We start from the raw sequence: 16,557 nt of genomic DNA, 5'->3' as shown, positions 1-16,557 counted from the left end.
ACACCAAAGAAAGTAAACTGGTAGCTAAAATGGATCGTAGCGCGTGAGAGTTGGAGAAGAGCATCCTGGTGGAGTACAGATAATTTTGCAGGCAAGAAGTTTAATTAGGGCTGGGTTTCAGAGGCTTAATGTGTACCTGTACAAATGTATACTTACATGTCTCATGTCATTATAATCAAAGCTGCCTTTAAGAGATCTTATAAAAGCTAAACCAGCAATGATGATTAGTCCTTTGGTAAATTTGGACTAATCCATGAAGATTTATATGTATTTGCAAAAATAATTATTTGAAAAAAAAACTGAATTTGTGGTTCCAATTGTGCTTTTAAAATTTAAAAAGCATTTCTAGAAGACTGTGCTTTCTGATTTATCATTGTCTAAATTACAGTCTTGCAGTCTTCTTGCTCAACACAGTTCCAGGGCAGCCTCATTACTTCTTTTCTGACCTTTGTCTGTGAGTTGGTTCTGAGGTAATGTCCTGGAAGGCTTCAAGGCTAATACATCTTTCTGATTTAACAGGATTTGCTTGGTGTTCCAGACTTTTTGGTTTTCTTTCTCTGAGCTATCCCAGTGACATGTACTCAACACAGCACTACATTCATTAGTGCTGAAAGTGTCCTGCTGATCTCATAGCTGAACAACTGAAGAAAAAATTATTTTAGAAGGACCAATCATCCTCTCTAACTTTCTGTGTAATAAGTAGTGCAGAAGGTGCATTGTGGTTTGTGTCTGTATCCTTTTAAGACTCTATGGCAGCACAAAACAAGAGCTGTTTCTCTAACCAAAATTTATGTTGATGGTTATAGGAATAGCTTCAGACTATAAATTGAGGGCTTTCAGAAATCTATTAATGCTTAGTAAATCTCTATTGTCTTGACACTTTATATGCCAAAAGGTAATTTTTCTTTGTATAAATACTGGTGTTTTAGAATTCAAACTTCTTGAAGTGAGTGCTTCAGGGAAACAGCAAGATCAATTGTGTAGTAAAGGGCTTTTATTTTAGCAGAGGTTAAAGAAAGCCAATGCACTAAAAGCTACTTATAGGACTGCATCATCCAAGTCTGAGATATCTATAGATAAAAGTTACCATTACCTTCCACTATACCTATTTTCTGTCTCCTAAATCTGAGGCCATATTCTATAGGAGGAAAAGCAGCTTGACCCAAAAATCTGTGATGTATTTTCTATGGTGCTGTCAGTCACTGCTGCATCAGCTGGGAAAGCTGAGGCAGAAAGGTCTGCAGTGAGCTGACTTTGCAGCCCTGTCTTTTCTCACTGCACCCTTCTGAGGAGCTGTCTCCAGCTGAGCTGCACAGATAATGATTGTTCATATCTTTCTGCCCTCATGTAGACTTTGGCAAGTGCTGCGTTCTTCCTGCTTCTCCTTCAAATCTCTTAAGTGTGTTTACCAGCACCCCATAAATTCTAGATCTCCTTTAACTTGAAGGAGACAGGCAAGGAGATGATACAGCCCTTGCTGATAAGCTGTTTGGTGTCATGTGCTTTGTTAGTTCAGCTTTCTTTTTATTGACTTTCTATAGTTTGTAGCTTATCTGTAAATAATGCTGAATCAAGAAAAAGAAAACACAGACAAATAGAAAAAGGACTGGTTTCATCCACTCTTGCTTAAAAACGTAAGATCTGTATTTTTGGGTTTCTAGTGCTTAGGATATATTGTTTCACAGTGCACAACTTGGACAGATGTGATATATGGTGCTTTGCCAAAACAAAGACTGTAACATTCAACTGTCATCTCCAAACCTTATGTTTTAAGGTTGGATAAAGTAGCATTGAGACAGACTCATTTTGTCAGGGCTGTCTGGAAATAAAATCTTCAAAGTAATAGTGATGGGAAATATTATATTGTAACTGTATTAGAACAGCATTGGTAAGCATTTTTCCCAGAAAAAAGAATGCAAACCCCTATGACAAAAACACATGAGCAAAGCACCTCAAAGGACAGAAATCATGTGACCTCTTACTTGGTGGTGCAGATACAAATAGAATAGGGCTCTGTGAGTCCAAAATGTGGGCTTTAATGACAAGACAATGAAGCCTTGTCCTGTGCCAGTCTTCCTTCTGCTCTCCCTAGAGCATTCTGCTGAATTTCCCAGAAGCAGACAGACGTGGGTGAAAAGTTTGGGTTTTTTTTTTTTTGTTTGTTTGTTTTTATAATACACCTTTACCTAAAGGAGCCATGTTATTCTGTGGTCCTGTGGCAAGAAAGGAAGTGGGTTTTTATAGCTTGTTTTCCTTATGGAGGCAGAGACATCCTGCAGAATCACTGCTCAGTCTCCAGCTTGTAATGTTGAGACGCTGGAGGAGCAAAGACTCTCTGAGCATAAAAACCCCCCAAACTCAGCTGTCAGGATCTCTGTAGAGTTGATCACTTGGAGGAATAGCAGGTGGTAGCACTATTGCAGGTTTGTACCTCCAAGAGCTTCCACGTTGGGCACCCACCTACTTTGCCTGTGTCTAGAGCTCCTCTGGCTAGAACAGGAGTTCTTCTGAGCACCTGAGAGCAAGGATTTGATTTATCATAAAAACTACTCGTTTCTACACAGTCATTACTTATGTGACTAGATTTATCAGAGATATAATGTTGCTTACACAAATAGCTGCTCGGCTGAGTAAGTTATAATCTCTTGTCAAGCAGCCGGTTTCTTCAGTTGAAAGAAACTTAATTGCCATAATTAATTGCAACATTAATTATTACACTGTCTTGTATTTGAATGTTGTCACTAGCAATAAATGTAAAAGGGCTTGAGAACCATTAGGGAATTATTTATACTAGATTTTATATGCTTCTTAGGTTGCTCTTAAAAAAATATCAATCCTCAAACGTTTCCAGTACTAGAGCGGTTTAAAATCTATTGTATATTTAGTTTGTTCTCTCGATATTTACTTTTTTTTAAAAAAAAAATCCATTATTGAGGTATGTTTTGCAAGGATAGGGATCATCTCTGGGGTCCAGAATTTGTATTCTATTCCTCTCTTTCCCTGGGAGAGCAAAAATGTGTGCATAGCCTTTTGAGCCTGTTGTGGCTCAGGATATGCAGCAGTGGAACTTGAAGCCTTTCATCTTCTTTTTTTAATCTGCTTTCATAGCCACAGGTATAAATGAAGTATTTGTTTCCATTTTCTCTAATTTTCTGTTTAGTTTTTACAAAAACAGACTTTTCTTTGAGGCTTTAAATAATCCATTACTAAGATGCTTTTTTCTTGCAATGTTATGGGCCTTTTTTTGACAGGGGATGGACTGTTTTGTTCAGTATTGTAATCTAAAATGTCCCTTCTTGCTGGAAAGGCTGCTTTTACGTTCTGCCTGGAGATGACTGGGCACTAGACATAGAGAAGAGCTGAGCATAAGTTAAAAAACAATAGATTTTTAAAAAATCAATTAATAGATCTAAGCCAGTGAAGGGAGACATTTCAATTTAATATCAAGTACAGTCACTAACCTTTGCTGCCATTCTCTGTGACCATTCCAACCTTTAGAGAATTGTGTTGATTTAAATTGAATTAAAATTCAAAGTTACTACAAAGTCAGAATTGTTGATGATGCTGTACAGAAAATGAATTTATTCTTTTTCCCACCCTTTTCAGGTTTTAGCTAGGTTCTGGTTTTGTTTTGCTGGCTTTTTTTCTTCTGAAAGACAAAGGGAACACAATTCCCCTGCTTTGTTAGTTGCCTCTGGTCCAGAACAGAGTTCAGTCATTCCTGTTACGCTCCTTTCTGTGTCAAAACAGTTGAATCTATTTTGTGACTTCTTTCTTTTCACTTCTAGTATCCGCTCTGTTAGAAGTGGGAGGATCTGTGCCCAAAACCAAATGACATGAGTGTGCTGTTGGCCAGGAAATGGCAGTTTAAGCAGTAATTAGTTTACAAATGTTTACTCTAGAAGAACATGACCTGAGTAATGAATGTCACCTGTTCTTATGCTGGCAAAAGCTACTGTCAGCACAATCCCTATAGCAACAACAATGCCAGTATTCTGGGTGCAGAAAATGGAAATCTATCACTAATGTACCTGGTGTATTTGCAATTTTGTGTGGACAGTTACTTCTGATTTTTAAAAAAATCTAAATATAATTTACTCATTAATAAATACACTCCAATTGCTCATGGATAAAAGAAAAAAGTGGAGAGAATTTGGACAAGATGTGATAGCTGTGTAGTCAGGATCCTGCTAATGTGTTCAGATAACATTTTGGCAAAAAGTTATATTTACTTCCTTGCTGTTCTGGTTGTTCCCTTTGCATGGTTTTAATTTTAATTTTAAAGAGATCGAGACTTGTCAGAAACATCATGCCCTGCATTGTGAAAGGGACATTGTGGTCAGATTTTGTTCTGCTCTTCGTTGCTTATATGCCAAAATACAATTTTATTGTTTTCTTGGCACAAAGGAGAGTAGTGGTTGCTCTTTGCCCAGAGACAGCAGGAAGTAATCATATGGAAGGAAGTGGAAGATGGTCAAGCTGTGTGGGAACTGGAGAACTCCTGTGTGTTGCTGTTTTCTTTCTTTCCTCTAGCCGGGATAGCGTGCTTATTTGTATGTGGTTTTTTAATACTCCTCTTTCTTCATTGCTGTTTTGGGTTTTTTCTAAGCTGGGAAAGTAGCTCTGAAAAAATTGCCAGAGCTTGTTTTGGGGAAAATATAATGGCAAGAAAGCAGATTCCTGATGGTGATGTGCATGCTGTCTTGTTTCAGGAGTACACAACAATCTAAAGTTGAAAAGCCTCAGGTAAATATTTCATGTCTGCTGTAATGTTTAGAAGCAAAACTGAATTTTATAGGAAACTGGTATTGTCACACCATTGATAATATTTAGGGCAGACAGTTGCGTTTTATTACTGCATCAATTAACTTAATAGACAGATTGGATAATTTGATCTCCAGTGCCTCAACCAAGAAAACACAGTTAGCAATGGCAGAAATGGGAAGGAAAACCATGACTCCTGAGAGGAAAGCTATTGTTCTATCTTCTGGGACTTGTCTCCATCCATATCTCTATCCAAGCAGTATAATTTTGTGATATGATTGTAGTACAGCTGCGTACTTAAAATTACAGTTCACAGCTGCAGACAAAACCTTGAAATTGTTGAAATACTTGAATTAAAAAGGCATAAACATAGATGCACCTTTACTCACAACCTCTGTTGAATGATTTCTGAGTCTGCAAGTGGAGTGGGCACAGGAATTAGGTATTTGACCCCTGAGATTTTTCTTCCATGGCAATGCTGTGATTTAGTTATTACCAGAATATCTCATCACTGCAAGTAAGTTTTTCCTGTCTGTTATTTGCTTGTTTATTTAGCCCTCAGGGTGCTTTGGTTGGCCGTAACAGAGGAACAGAAGCCTTTGTTGTATGATTATCAGGATGTAAAAAGAGTTTTGCTCTTACTTTGACCACTGATTGTTGTGACAAATCTAGCTTCAAGTTCTGTAAATGAAATAACAAGTATTTATCTTGTCTCCCCACTCAGTCTTGCTAGGAAAGTGAGAAGTCTGGATACAGCAAATAACCTTTCCGTGGAGATGGGAAAAATAATTAATGTAATTGTAAAGGGGGCACAGCATGCCTTTTTTCTTGAGCCATTTCTGCTTTGGCCTCTTGACTTCAAAACCTGAAAAGTACATTAATGTAGCAATTCAGTGAACTGCTGTCTTGTGAAAGAATTTTCTAAAAGCTTCTGTTTTGGTAGGGATGTAACTGAGGCATCATTCCTTCTTCCAGAGTAAATCAGAATTTAGAGAAATATATATTTTTATGTTCTCTTTCCCTCTGTATGAGCTATGTATCCAGCTAAAAGGATTTATTAAAAGCCTTTTCACTTGTTTGTGTTCAGGAGAGGGGGGAAAAGTTATTTCTTTGATGTTCCCAAGGCTTTCCACGTAACTGGATTAAAATCTGAAACCATGTCAAGCAAAAGCTGTGACAGTAATGTACCCTAATTTGTTTCCCTGAAGATTGATGTGATGGTTATTCAAGCTTACCTCTCTCTTCAGTTGTTTGAACTTCTAATTTCTAGATAGTCATGCATTATTCATCTTTATGCTGATAGTAAGCTGCTAATAAAACAGGAAATATCTAATTCCTCTGTTATATTTTCCACAATATCCTTCCTTCTCTCCTTTATACGTACTTCTTAAAATTTAGGTTGTCCAAGATGAAAATATACATATTTGAAATCATATGTGTGCATTCTTATAGGGTTGCTGGATAACTGTTTAGCAGATTGTCTCCCCTATTTGTGACAGATATTAATGGATCAGTATTTTAAATTATTGCTACGGGAACACAACATTGTACTTTCTTATGTTTATTTGAGTTGGAATATGAATCATTATCTGCGTACAGACAGCAGAGAGCAGTAGTCTGGGCTTGGTCAGATAGTGTGAACGACAGGGATAGAAAATAATTTCATAATCAACAGCTTTAATGGATGATAATACTGCAGGAAAAAGCAGAGCTGGCTGGCTTTGGCAGCACATTCAATCTGAGGGTACTTTTGTTATTATTTGAGCTAACACTGACATGAAACTAATGAAGATACATTTATTTAGATGTGTTGTGTGCAGACATTACCAGACACATGGCCCCATCTGATGAGAAAATAGGTTTAGCTATTTTTTGAAATGTTTGCTGCTGGAGCAGGCTAAAGAGGACGATATTCTTGAATAATCAGATTTGTTGGTGCTTAAGAGGTTTTTTGCACTAGAAATGAGGAACTTGGTACTTTATCTACTTTATGCCCCATCAGGATCATGAGAGATGTAGCTCTGCAGCTACAGTGTAAAGCATTCAGGGGTGTCAGGAAAATTAGACCCGCAGATAGGGGATAAACTTTGCTGGTAATAAATGAAACAAATTGTGCTCTAGAAGACTGGGGTGTTTCAATAATGCTGTAGTGTTTCTGAGCTCTAGAAAAGTAAACCTATTTTCTATTTGCAGCTTTATATTGGCATTAAAGAGACACATGAGTTATGCCTTGGGTTACATCCACAATTCAATTTTTCAGCCCTTTGTAGGCTATGGTTGTGTAGTATCGTTACTGATACTTTTGTAACCTAACCTTTCTTTGCTTATACTTTCCTACCTAACTTTTCCCTTTCTATAAGATGTGTAACAAAGATTTTCTTCCAAAATCCTTTTAAAAATAGTAAAAATAAGCATTAGATCAGATGTGGCATTTTGCTTAGGTAGCTTGGCTGCTGGGAACAGAGAACCCGGTTTCATTTAATTTGTTAAATTGTCCTTCAGTTTTTCAATTCTAGGCATTAGCCATTAATATTCATACAAAGTCTTCCTTAAAAAGAAAAAAAATCAATAGGCACATCTAACCTTAATAAGAGGGGTTTGCTATTAATCAATAGGATCACTAACATAATGAATTACCCTTCAAAATAGCACTCTAGATGTTTGGCTCTGTCTTGAAATCTTTCAGCTTGAGTGTACTTTTGTGTAGAAAAGTATTCCAGTACATTCAGTGAAGCTAATGTCTATTATTCATAGGGCAGCCAGATCCTGCTCCTTAGGAGAGTGTATGGGATTTTTTGATGCTTTTACACTGAATCTGGTGGATTTTATATTAGACCCTATTATTTGACTCCTGTCTGAAAGAGAATCAAAGCTGTATTTTTTTCCCCCTGGATATATCATATTGGGTATTTCTGTTAAGATTGGCCTGGGGCCCACAGGTAGGATTGTCATTCATTTCAAATATTCTCCCATCAGTCCTGCAAGTGCTTCCATGATGAAAGAGGAGAAGGTAGCCCCATGGTTAGGCAAGCAGGAGACAGGTTATTACATCTTCAAATATACAGCAGACAAGTGGTTCTGCTTTGAGACAGGCCTGGCTTTCTGCCACTTCCTTCAGTTGGTGTCAGCTGTTCTTTGTAACTTAACAAGGCAACCAAACAAGCTGCAGTTTCTTGCAGTTGTACACAAATAATATTCCATTATACTCAGAGTCTGAAGTGACTGTTTTTTATCTTTTGGAGTTTTTGGCAAGATTAATTTCTGTGCAGTCCTATGGTGAGGATAAGCCGTGACCTCCAGTTCTGATTCACATAAAACTAAATTCAATTACATCTGTTTCCCTCAGTAGGTGTGGTCCTTGTATGATCACTCTGCATATTTTTCTTTGTTTTTAAATGATGCACAAGCTATTTAGGAATAGGAAAATTAATGTAGAAATAACTTTTATTTTTTCTAATTCTTGCTGATGTTCCCCTAAGCCTTGAGGGCTACTTCTTACCTTGAGCTCCTTGTTTGGTACTGTTGCCAAAGAACAGTTGGTAGCCTTTTCTAGTGCTCCTGAGGGGAAGGGAGAGTACTGAAAAAGAAGTGGGTTTCTGCTTTTTATTCCTCTTGTTCAGCATTAGTATTTTTCAGCTGCAGTAATGTTACAGGTGGTGCTAAAATGTCATTAAATCCTCATGTTACACATCTGGCAACTTGTAATGGAAACTATTCTCTGAATGTATGTAATGGATCTTTTTATACTTTTATAAGTTAGCATTTACACCAGGTATTTCTCAATTTTAAACACAGTCATGCCATATTTAAATCTACTTCTTATAGCTCTTTGTGGGCAAAATTCCCCATTTGCTTTAGAGAGCATTTTATCTTATGATGTTGGTAATTGAAGGAAATTGGAACTACAATTAAAAAACAACCAAGCATACCAAACTGTATGTTCTAGCAATTCTTAAGTCATGTTTGGATTCTGATAGTTCAAGTAAAGGATTTCTTTTCCTTATGCTAATGTTTGTCCTTACTTCTTTGTGAGAAAAGTGCAGTACAGTGAAGCTTTAATAGTTCTGGATCTTAAAGGCAAAGAACTTAATTTTCTTTTATTCCTACTTCTCTTGCACAGATTTGAGTGCTTGTGTTCAAATGTATTAAAACAGACAGAATGCTGAAATGTCTGGGAGAATGTGATAACCTTAGGAGTCACACAGAGCTCTAAAAGTTACCTAATATATGAGATTATTTTAAGTGTCTGTTGCTTTTGGTTTGTTTACTATACACTTGAATTATACATAGATATTTTGTGCTGGTTTTTTTATATTCCAGAATTCCCTTTACTGTTAAAGATAACATTTAATGATGACAGAAGATTAAATGGCCTGTGCAGAATCCTTTGCCTCTGGTAAGTGAAAAGCAAACATCTTCATGCTACTAGATCTCTTTGTTTTTCATTACTACAGAAGAATTAAAATTATTTGACTTGGCCTCAGGCCTTCAATTGCTCTGTTGGGTTATTAAAAATACAGTGAAGAGCCAGTAATGAGTGGTATTCCTTATGTACCTTGGCTGTTTGTTCTTTACAAACAGAAGATTGATTACAATGGTTAAGAGACTTGGGATTTATTGACTTGTCTTCCTAGGAATTTTTATCTCATAATTGCTTTCAAGAGTATTTTCCTGCTTTTTTCACCTCCATTAACCACTGAAACATCTTTTTTTATATTAATCAGTAGTAGCTGTGAATGCTAGCCAGTAAACTCAGTCCTAACAGCTGGCTTTTTCCAAATTATTAGGAGTATTTGAAGGTGCTGACTGAAGTGAGGGAACCTAAAATATTAGTTAGGTAGAATGATGGACTTCACTATCTTGAGGGTAATTCAACTGCATTGGGGAGTGAGTTAAACATTGTATCAGAAATGTCCAGTGATTAATATTTGTTTGTTTCTCCTTTTGTATTTTAAACAAAGAATTCTTTAATTGTCAACTGCTCTCCTGTCTCTGCAAATAGCTGAAGCCCTCAATTCCTTGTTATTCACAGGTGAATGTAGCAGTTATTACAGACATGTGTTATGAGCAAACCTGGGGCAAACAAAATCTGCTCACAAAAAACCACAGGCCCATTTAAGGCTGATATTACTTCCCCATGAAACACTAAACCTTGAGTATTAGAACACTGATGTACTTTGTTCCAGTTTAGCCATATTCATTTGAGGTTAAGCAGATAATCCTGTGAGCTTTGAGTTTTCTTTGTAGTTTCTCATTTCTCTGGTGGAAAATAAGCTGCAGTACAGTCTCAGAAATTAACGTAATGCTTAAACTCTCAGATGCTGTGGTTTAGTGATAAATGCTTTGCAGAGAATCCTTGCTCCTAAATAACATTTGGAAGGAAGATAGAAGCAACTTTATGTAGGTGATTATGGACTTCAAGGCTAATTATAAGTTGTAATATGCACATATTTTTATACATGAATTAATAAAAATTAAAATAAGTTTTAGCATGTAAAAGATGTCTAGGAAATCTGTGTTTGGGGTGAGAAGAAATTATTTGCAGAAAGTGATGTGATGTGCATCTTTTAAGAGCACTGACATAATTCCATTTTTTAGAAGGACTGATACAGATTCCAAACCAGGAAATTATTTTGAATTTTTGATATGTAGGTCTTAGGTGCCTATTATTTGGTTTATCACAGTACTTTGTTCTTGTGCAGAATTTGGCATGAAGGGTTTTTTGGGGTTTCTCCATATACAAGTTATTACACATATAAACATATGTAATCATACATATAAATGACATGTTAGTCATTTATGACTAACATGTCATAAATTATGACATGTTAGTGGAAAGAGGTCCAAAGACATCAAGTTCTTTGTTTCTCCCTGAGCCTGGCTCTGTAAGAACAGACTTATAAAAACTAAGCTGTTTTATCTGGTATATGGTAGATTATCTTCAATAGTGAGATAAGAGGGAACAAGTTGACCATTCAGAAATTACTGTTGTTGACCTATGAAACAGATGGAAAAGAGTTTTTGTTAAGCTGATTGTGTAAAATGGAGTGTAGCAAAGGAATTTGAATATGAAAATAAACCTGTCACAGAATATTACAGCATATTGACATGTGATTTAAGCATTTACAAGGGGGATTGATGCTGTACAGAGATGCTTATTAGATATCACAGGAATGATTTTTGCAGTTGCAAAAATAGCAGCTTTTATATTGTTAGATTGAGATGGGTGTTGTAAATACTAATTTTCAAAGCATGAATCAACTCATCCAGGTTTTTGATTTTAAAATCCTTTCTCCTATTATAATTAATATTCAGTTTTAACAGTGTGATCTCAGTGTAAAATCAGCTTATCTTTCAGGCTGGCATGGATTAGGAATCTTGTTTTGATAAACAGTCTACAGACCTGAGCAATCATAGGGCTTACATGTCAACTTTGAAATAAGGACATGTAAAAGTAAATGAGCTTGACTGAGTTTTGCTGTGAACAGATACACAGAGCCTGACCATACAGGAAGCTCAGACTGTAGCTGTGGCTTGGTACATCCACATGAATTCAGTTGTTCCACTTCAAGCAGTAATTTACTCATCTTCCTAGGTATATGTGCTAAATTTAAAAAAAAAAAAAATTAACCTTTTTTTTTACTACTTGTGCTGTTGATATCCTTTCAGACAAAGGATTGTACTTAAATGCTTTGGAAAATTAAATGTTGTGGTCAATGATATAAGAACTTATTTAGGACCAAATTTGTTTTACAAATAAGACAAACCTTTTTCCCTCATTCAACAGGTTTGCTGTTTTTCACTTTGTACCAAGTGAAAAACAAAGCAAAGCATATTTTAATGACACAAAGATTCTGTGTTCGCATGACAAGCACCTTTTCTTGTAAATCAATGACAATTCTTTTCATAACCCTTCTTAGTATTGGTTTAGTAAAAATAGACAGTCATTATTGCAATATGCCATTGGAATTTGTAGGTATTGTGAGGTCATCTTGTCTATAGCAGACAAGAGAATCCTGTGCATTTTAAGTACACATTGGTATTTCTGTGATCACTGAGGAGTCAGGAACAGCATTAAACCTGAGTTTCCTGTGCCGCTGCCATCATCTCTGTAAATGCAGACATCTCCTCAGAGAACTTGCAGGAGCTGTGAATCACAGTCACTTTTATTTTTATGTTGGCTGTAAGTTTACTTGTACAGTTTTCATCAGAATTCTTTCTTCATGTTAGACAGTTTGTTCAGATAGTCTAAGCTACTGTGATAAAAGTTAAAAATGAGTTAGAAATCCCAAATTAGTCAGTGCTGTTGGTCTTGCCCTGGTCAGTGCGTGTCTAGTGAGTGTGCCATTGCTAAGGAGCATTCAGTGCTAGCAGAGGGTATTGCAGATATGGGTACAATGGAGTGCAAAATCAGGATGCTTCTAGAAATGTGTGAATTTAAGATGGACACAATGGAAATAGCCTAATGGTACTTAGATACTGCACTGGTATGAAATGTGACATTTTTCACTAATGCCCAAAAAAAGTTTAAAGACCACAACATCAGCTTCAATAGGATTGAGACTGCCAAACCAATGCTAGATTCTTTTGCTAGTTGTGTCAACTTTCACAATGTACTGTGATACTCAGCAGTCTGCCCCAGTTAGTTTTTGTCTGCAGTGAAGGGAAGTTGATTATACTGCAAGTGGAAGTGTGGCTCTAATAGTTCAGACTCATTTCTTAAAGCACAGCTCAGTAACTGAAGCCCACCCTGCCATGGGCTGTGGAGGCAGATTGGTTTTCAAACACCCCATGGGATATTGGAAGCAGTTATGCTCAAAAGCCAGGACTGGTTGTGGGAGCTCTGGTGTGCTCTGGGGTAGCCACAAGGCAGCTGTGTTCTGCCCATGTAATCACAAGGCTATGACAGAGACTGGAATATTACTCAAGCCATTTGGGAACTTCTTCAATTTCCCTTTCCCCACAGACTTGGGCTCTGCAGGCTTCCTGTTTGTTTTATTAGTACAGCTTTACCGTTCAAAGGCAACATAACTTGGGAAAGAGTAGGGATCATACTATTTTTAGCACATGGATAAATACACATAAAAAAGAAAACTCTGTCATGCAAACCTAGCATTTACAAGAGTTATATGGATTAGAATGACCCGTGTAAAACTGCATATTACTTGTTGAAAGAATCTGGAACTAACAAGCTGTCACAAATAGCATGGTGTGTCCTATAGGTCATGGTGAGATATTTCATCCTGAGATCAATGAGAAGTAAGTAAAATCTGCCAAATGTTTTCATTAAATATTCAAAAATTTTCAAGTAACAATTAACTAGATATTTTTAACATTTATTTTCTCCATGTAGTGCATCTAAAAATAAAGCCCATTTTCATTCTTTCAAATTGAAATACATTCTGGGACCAACACAAAAACTGGCATCAGGGTACATCCAGCCTTGTGAGTCTAAGATAAGAGCTGATTAAGTTCTTTTTAAACAGGAGACAGGGTTAATTTTCAAGTTGGGGATTGCTGAAGAAACTCAATTCCCCTTTCTTTTTTCCCCTTAAATGTTGTACATTTTAAACATTTTAAAAAATCTTTATCATTCTAGTGAAAATCTGTGATTACAGATGTTCATCTTTATTTCAAAGAAATTGATTTTCAGTAGCAAGGGTCATAGGTTAAGACATTTTTAGGGGTTTTTTTGGTACTACAATCAGCACAACAAACACTATGTTGGTTTGACATCCATCTGTAAATAAAGGCTGTGCCCAGTGCTAGGGGGATCAGCTTTAGTCAAAGGCTTCCTGTAAACAAAATACACAAATAAGCTCAAACTATCCAGGGAAGAAAGTGTAGGCTAATGTGGAAGTCATGACAAGTATTCTTGGCAAATTGTGAAGTGTGCAGCAACAACTGCAGGTTAGTCAGAACTGCTAAGAGGGACCCTGAAAGAAGCCTGCTGTCCAGGTGCCAGATTTGGATTTAAGAAATAGGCTGTACAGTATCAAACTATATAAAAAGCTTAAAAACCACAATGAGAATATATTTTAAAATTTTTCTTCTATATTGTAAAAATTTTTAAATTACGTCCAAACCACCATTTAAAAAGGTATGAAATGTGCAATTTTGCAAAAGGAAACAAGGGGCACAAGAAAGATTCCATAGGGGTTAATTAGAGTTGCTTTGTGATTTCTTTGTTTCCAGTTCCTTCATACACCCAGTAATCACACAGACCTCAGAGCAGTTCTCTTCAGGCAAGTAGGACATGAGCTAAAAGTATCATCGCTGATTTCAGTAGGGAAGATTGGCTGCAACAAGGAGTAAAAAGCTATTTTAAGAGACAAATGTACAGTACAATCTATTTATGTAAATACTTGGAAAACTCAGGAACAAAATTGTTTCCTAAGTACAGAGCTGTGAAATCAGTGTGCCATATGGAGCTATAATATATGGCAGAATATTTCAAAATCCTAAACCTTCTTGAAAGAAAACTGTTGTAAAAGTCTGCATCTAGAATAAAATGACTACTCACTTGTGTTTTAACTGAAAGCTGCAAAGATATTTCCACATGTACTAAAATTAATATAACTTGATTTTGTTAAAAGGCAGTAACCCTTTTCACTTATTTCTCACAAAGCATAGAGTGTGGAAATGATAATTAAAGGCAAGTGAAACAGATGGCTGTAACATAATTTGTGAGTCTAAACTGGCACTTAACGCTATCTCTACTTTCAATTTGACAAATACAATAAGACACCTATGTTGACATACACATAGTGCACTTAACTACTTTTATTTATGCAAGTGAGGTATTAAAATTGTCTTGAAAAGCAGACATCTAAAGAAGAGTAAATGGTATGAAGAAGAGAATAGTAGTCATTGCTTTCAGTGTTCAACGATTAGTAGTTGTCGGGTTTTTTCTTCCACCATCCTATCTTATAACTTCCATGCAAAGTCTTTGTCTTACTCCTCCACTAGATAGGTAGCTTGGGAAGATTGGAGGAAATCCACCACTTTTTCAGCAAGAATTAATTATGAAGACTGGTTTTGTTTTTTGGAATGAAGTATAATAAGCTAAAAGTGTGTGCATCTCACACGCTGCGTATGGTACACTTTTAATTTATACACTGTCATCGTACATGTGCATTTTGCATATACACTGATACCACCTTCAGCAGGAAGTTAAAAGTCAATAGATAATGAACCTTGTGCTGTATCTTCCCTTCCTCTGACATAAATTTCACATGGGATCTCCTCCATCACCCTGTCTTCTATCACCTGTTCGGGGCAGTCGTGAGCTTGCTTGAAAGTATAAGTGCTTTTCTTGAATGTGCTGTTAAATGTTTTCATGGGCTGGGGCTGCGCAAAGTCATTGCGGAAGGGCAGTTCCATGGAGCTCAGGTTGGTCCTGCTCTGTTTCATACTGGAGGCCTGGGAGCCACAGTGGTGGTCGTGAATGCATCTGGAAGCTGTTGAAGGGCGGCGCAGTTTCTGATAGTTTTCAAGTTCCTCTGATAAATCTGCCAAATCTGCAGAAATTTCTTTGTCCCTTAGTGAGAACAGTTCATAGTGAGGAGGATCAAAAACTTCCTGGAAACCAGTTTTATTGAAGGCAGTCTTGCAAGCCATAACTTTTTTGCGAGGTTGCTTTACTTGCACTAGAATTGAAATGATGAGAAGAACTAAAACTATCCCTGTTGTGATGCCAATGATTGTCCCATGGGTTTTGGTGATTTGTTCAAACAATCCAGTTCTTTTCTTTTCTGCAAAGAAAAAAAATGATTATGACAAGACATTTATTAGTTTCTACATTTTTGATAACGTATTTAAACAAAGCAAGAATGTATTGTGATTGCCATGCAAGTGCTAAAATTACTTAATGGGCCTGGAGACTAGACTGTATGTCAATGGGATTTGTCTAATTCCCTGTCATTAGTGGCTACCATATGATAATTCAGTGGCAGGTGCAACTCTGTGAACCAGTGCTTGCTGACTCAGCTGGGATGAGCCTTCCATCCTGAACCTTTACTGATGTCTATATTCCTAAATCCATGAACTAAATAGGCTTAAATTAACCTTAAATAGGTTAAATCCAGCTACAGATGATGGTTCTCTTACCATGGTTTGCTCCTGCTGGTAACATTCCCAGTGATGTCAGTAGAAGAAAACCTAGACTTAAAAATGTCTCGTTCTTCTTTAAAAGTGAACTATTATCAGATATAAGAATGGCTGTACTGTTTTCACATCTCTTGGAAATGTAATGGCTGTGTCTATTGTGTAAGTCAGTTATACCTAATTCATCACAGGGAACTTTAGCAAAGCTCTTATTCCAGTTCTAAGAGTCCAATGATGAAGTTACTTGGAAAAAACAAAAGGTGGGGGATACACAACCAACCCAAATCATCTGGTAATTTTGGCTAGTACTTCATGTGAAAACACACAAGATGGCAGCATCAGAACAAGATGGTTTTCCATATTTAAAATTCTTATTTGAAGATTAAAGTTGTCCAGTTGGACTTCTGTTCCATGAATGTTCTTGTCCGGGGGACTGAGAGATTTCTACACTGCAACACTGGCTAGTGGGAGAGAAGCATTTAAGACCATGAAGAAGAAAATATAGTGGCCTATATCCTGCATAACATTTTCAGATATCTGGCTCCTGGCATCTGAATATGTGTGTTATGTACCTAAATACCACACACAGTGCATGGGGAGAGGTACACACCATCATGTGTTATTTGATACAATCCTTATGCTGAGCAGAGACTCCCAAGGAGTTGGCTAATAAAAAATTACATTTCT

General features: G+C 36.7%; 1 protein-coding gene across 2 annotated transcripts in view; it reads right to left on the bottom strand.

Moving 5' to 3' along the window:
* Positions 1-14,532: 14,532 nt before the first annotated feature.
* Positions 14,533-16,557, bottom strand: part of NETO2 (neuropilin and tolloid like 2) — a 29,631-nt gene continuing 27,606 nt past the window's right edge. For both annotated transcript variants that reach the window (XM_041458704.1, XM_041458705.1), the window contains one exon: positions 14,533-15,518. In XM_041458704.1, the coding sequence (XP_041314638.1) occupies positions 14,938-15,518 (581 nt within the window). In that variant the 3' untranslated portion in view covers positions 14,533-14,937. The remainder of the gene's footprint in view (positions 15,519-16,557) is intronic.

The sequence above is a fragment of the Pyrgilauda ruficollis genome, unplaced genomic scaffold (assembly GCF_017590135.1).
Source record: "Pyrgilauda ruficollis isolate IOZ18807 unplaced genomic scaffold, ASM1759013v1 scaffold13, whole genome shotgun sequence".
NCBI classification, from domain to species: Eukaryota; Metazoa; Chordata; class Aves; order Passeriformes; family Passeridae; genus Pyrgilauda; species Pyrgilauda ruficollis.
This window is presented reverse-complemented; position numbering and strand designations above follow the sequence as displayed.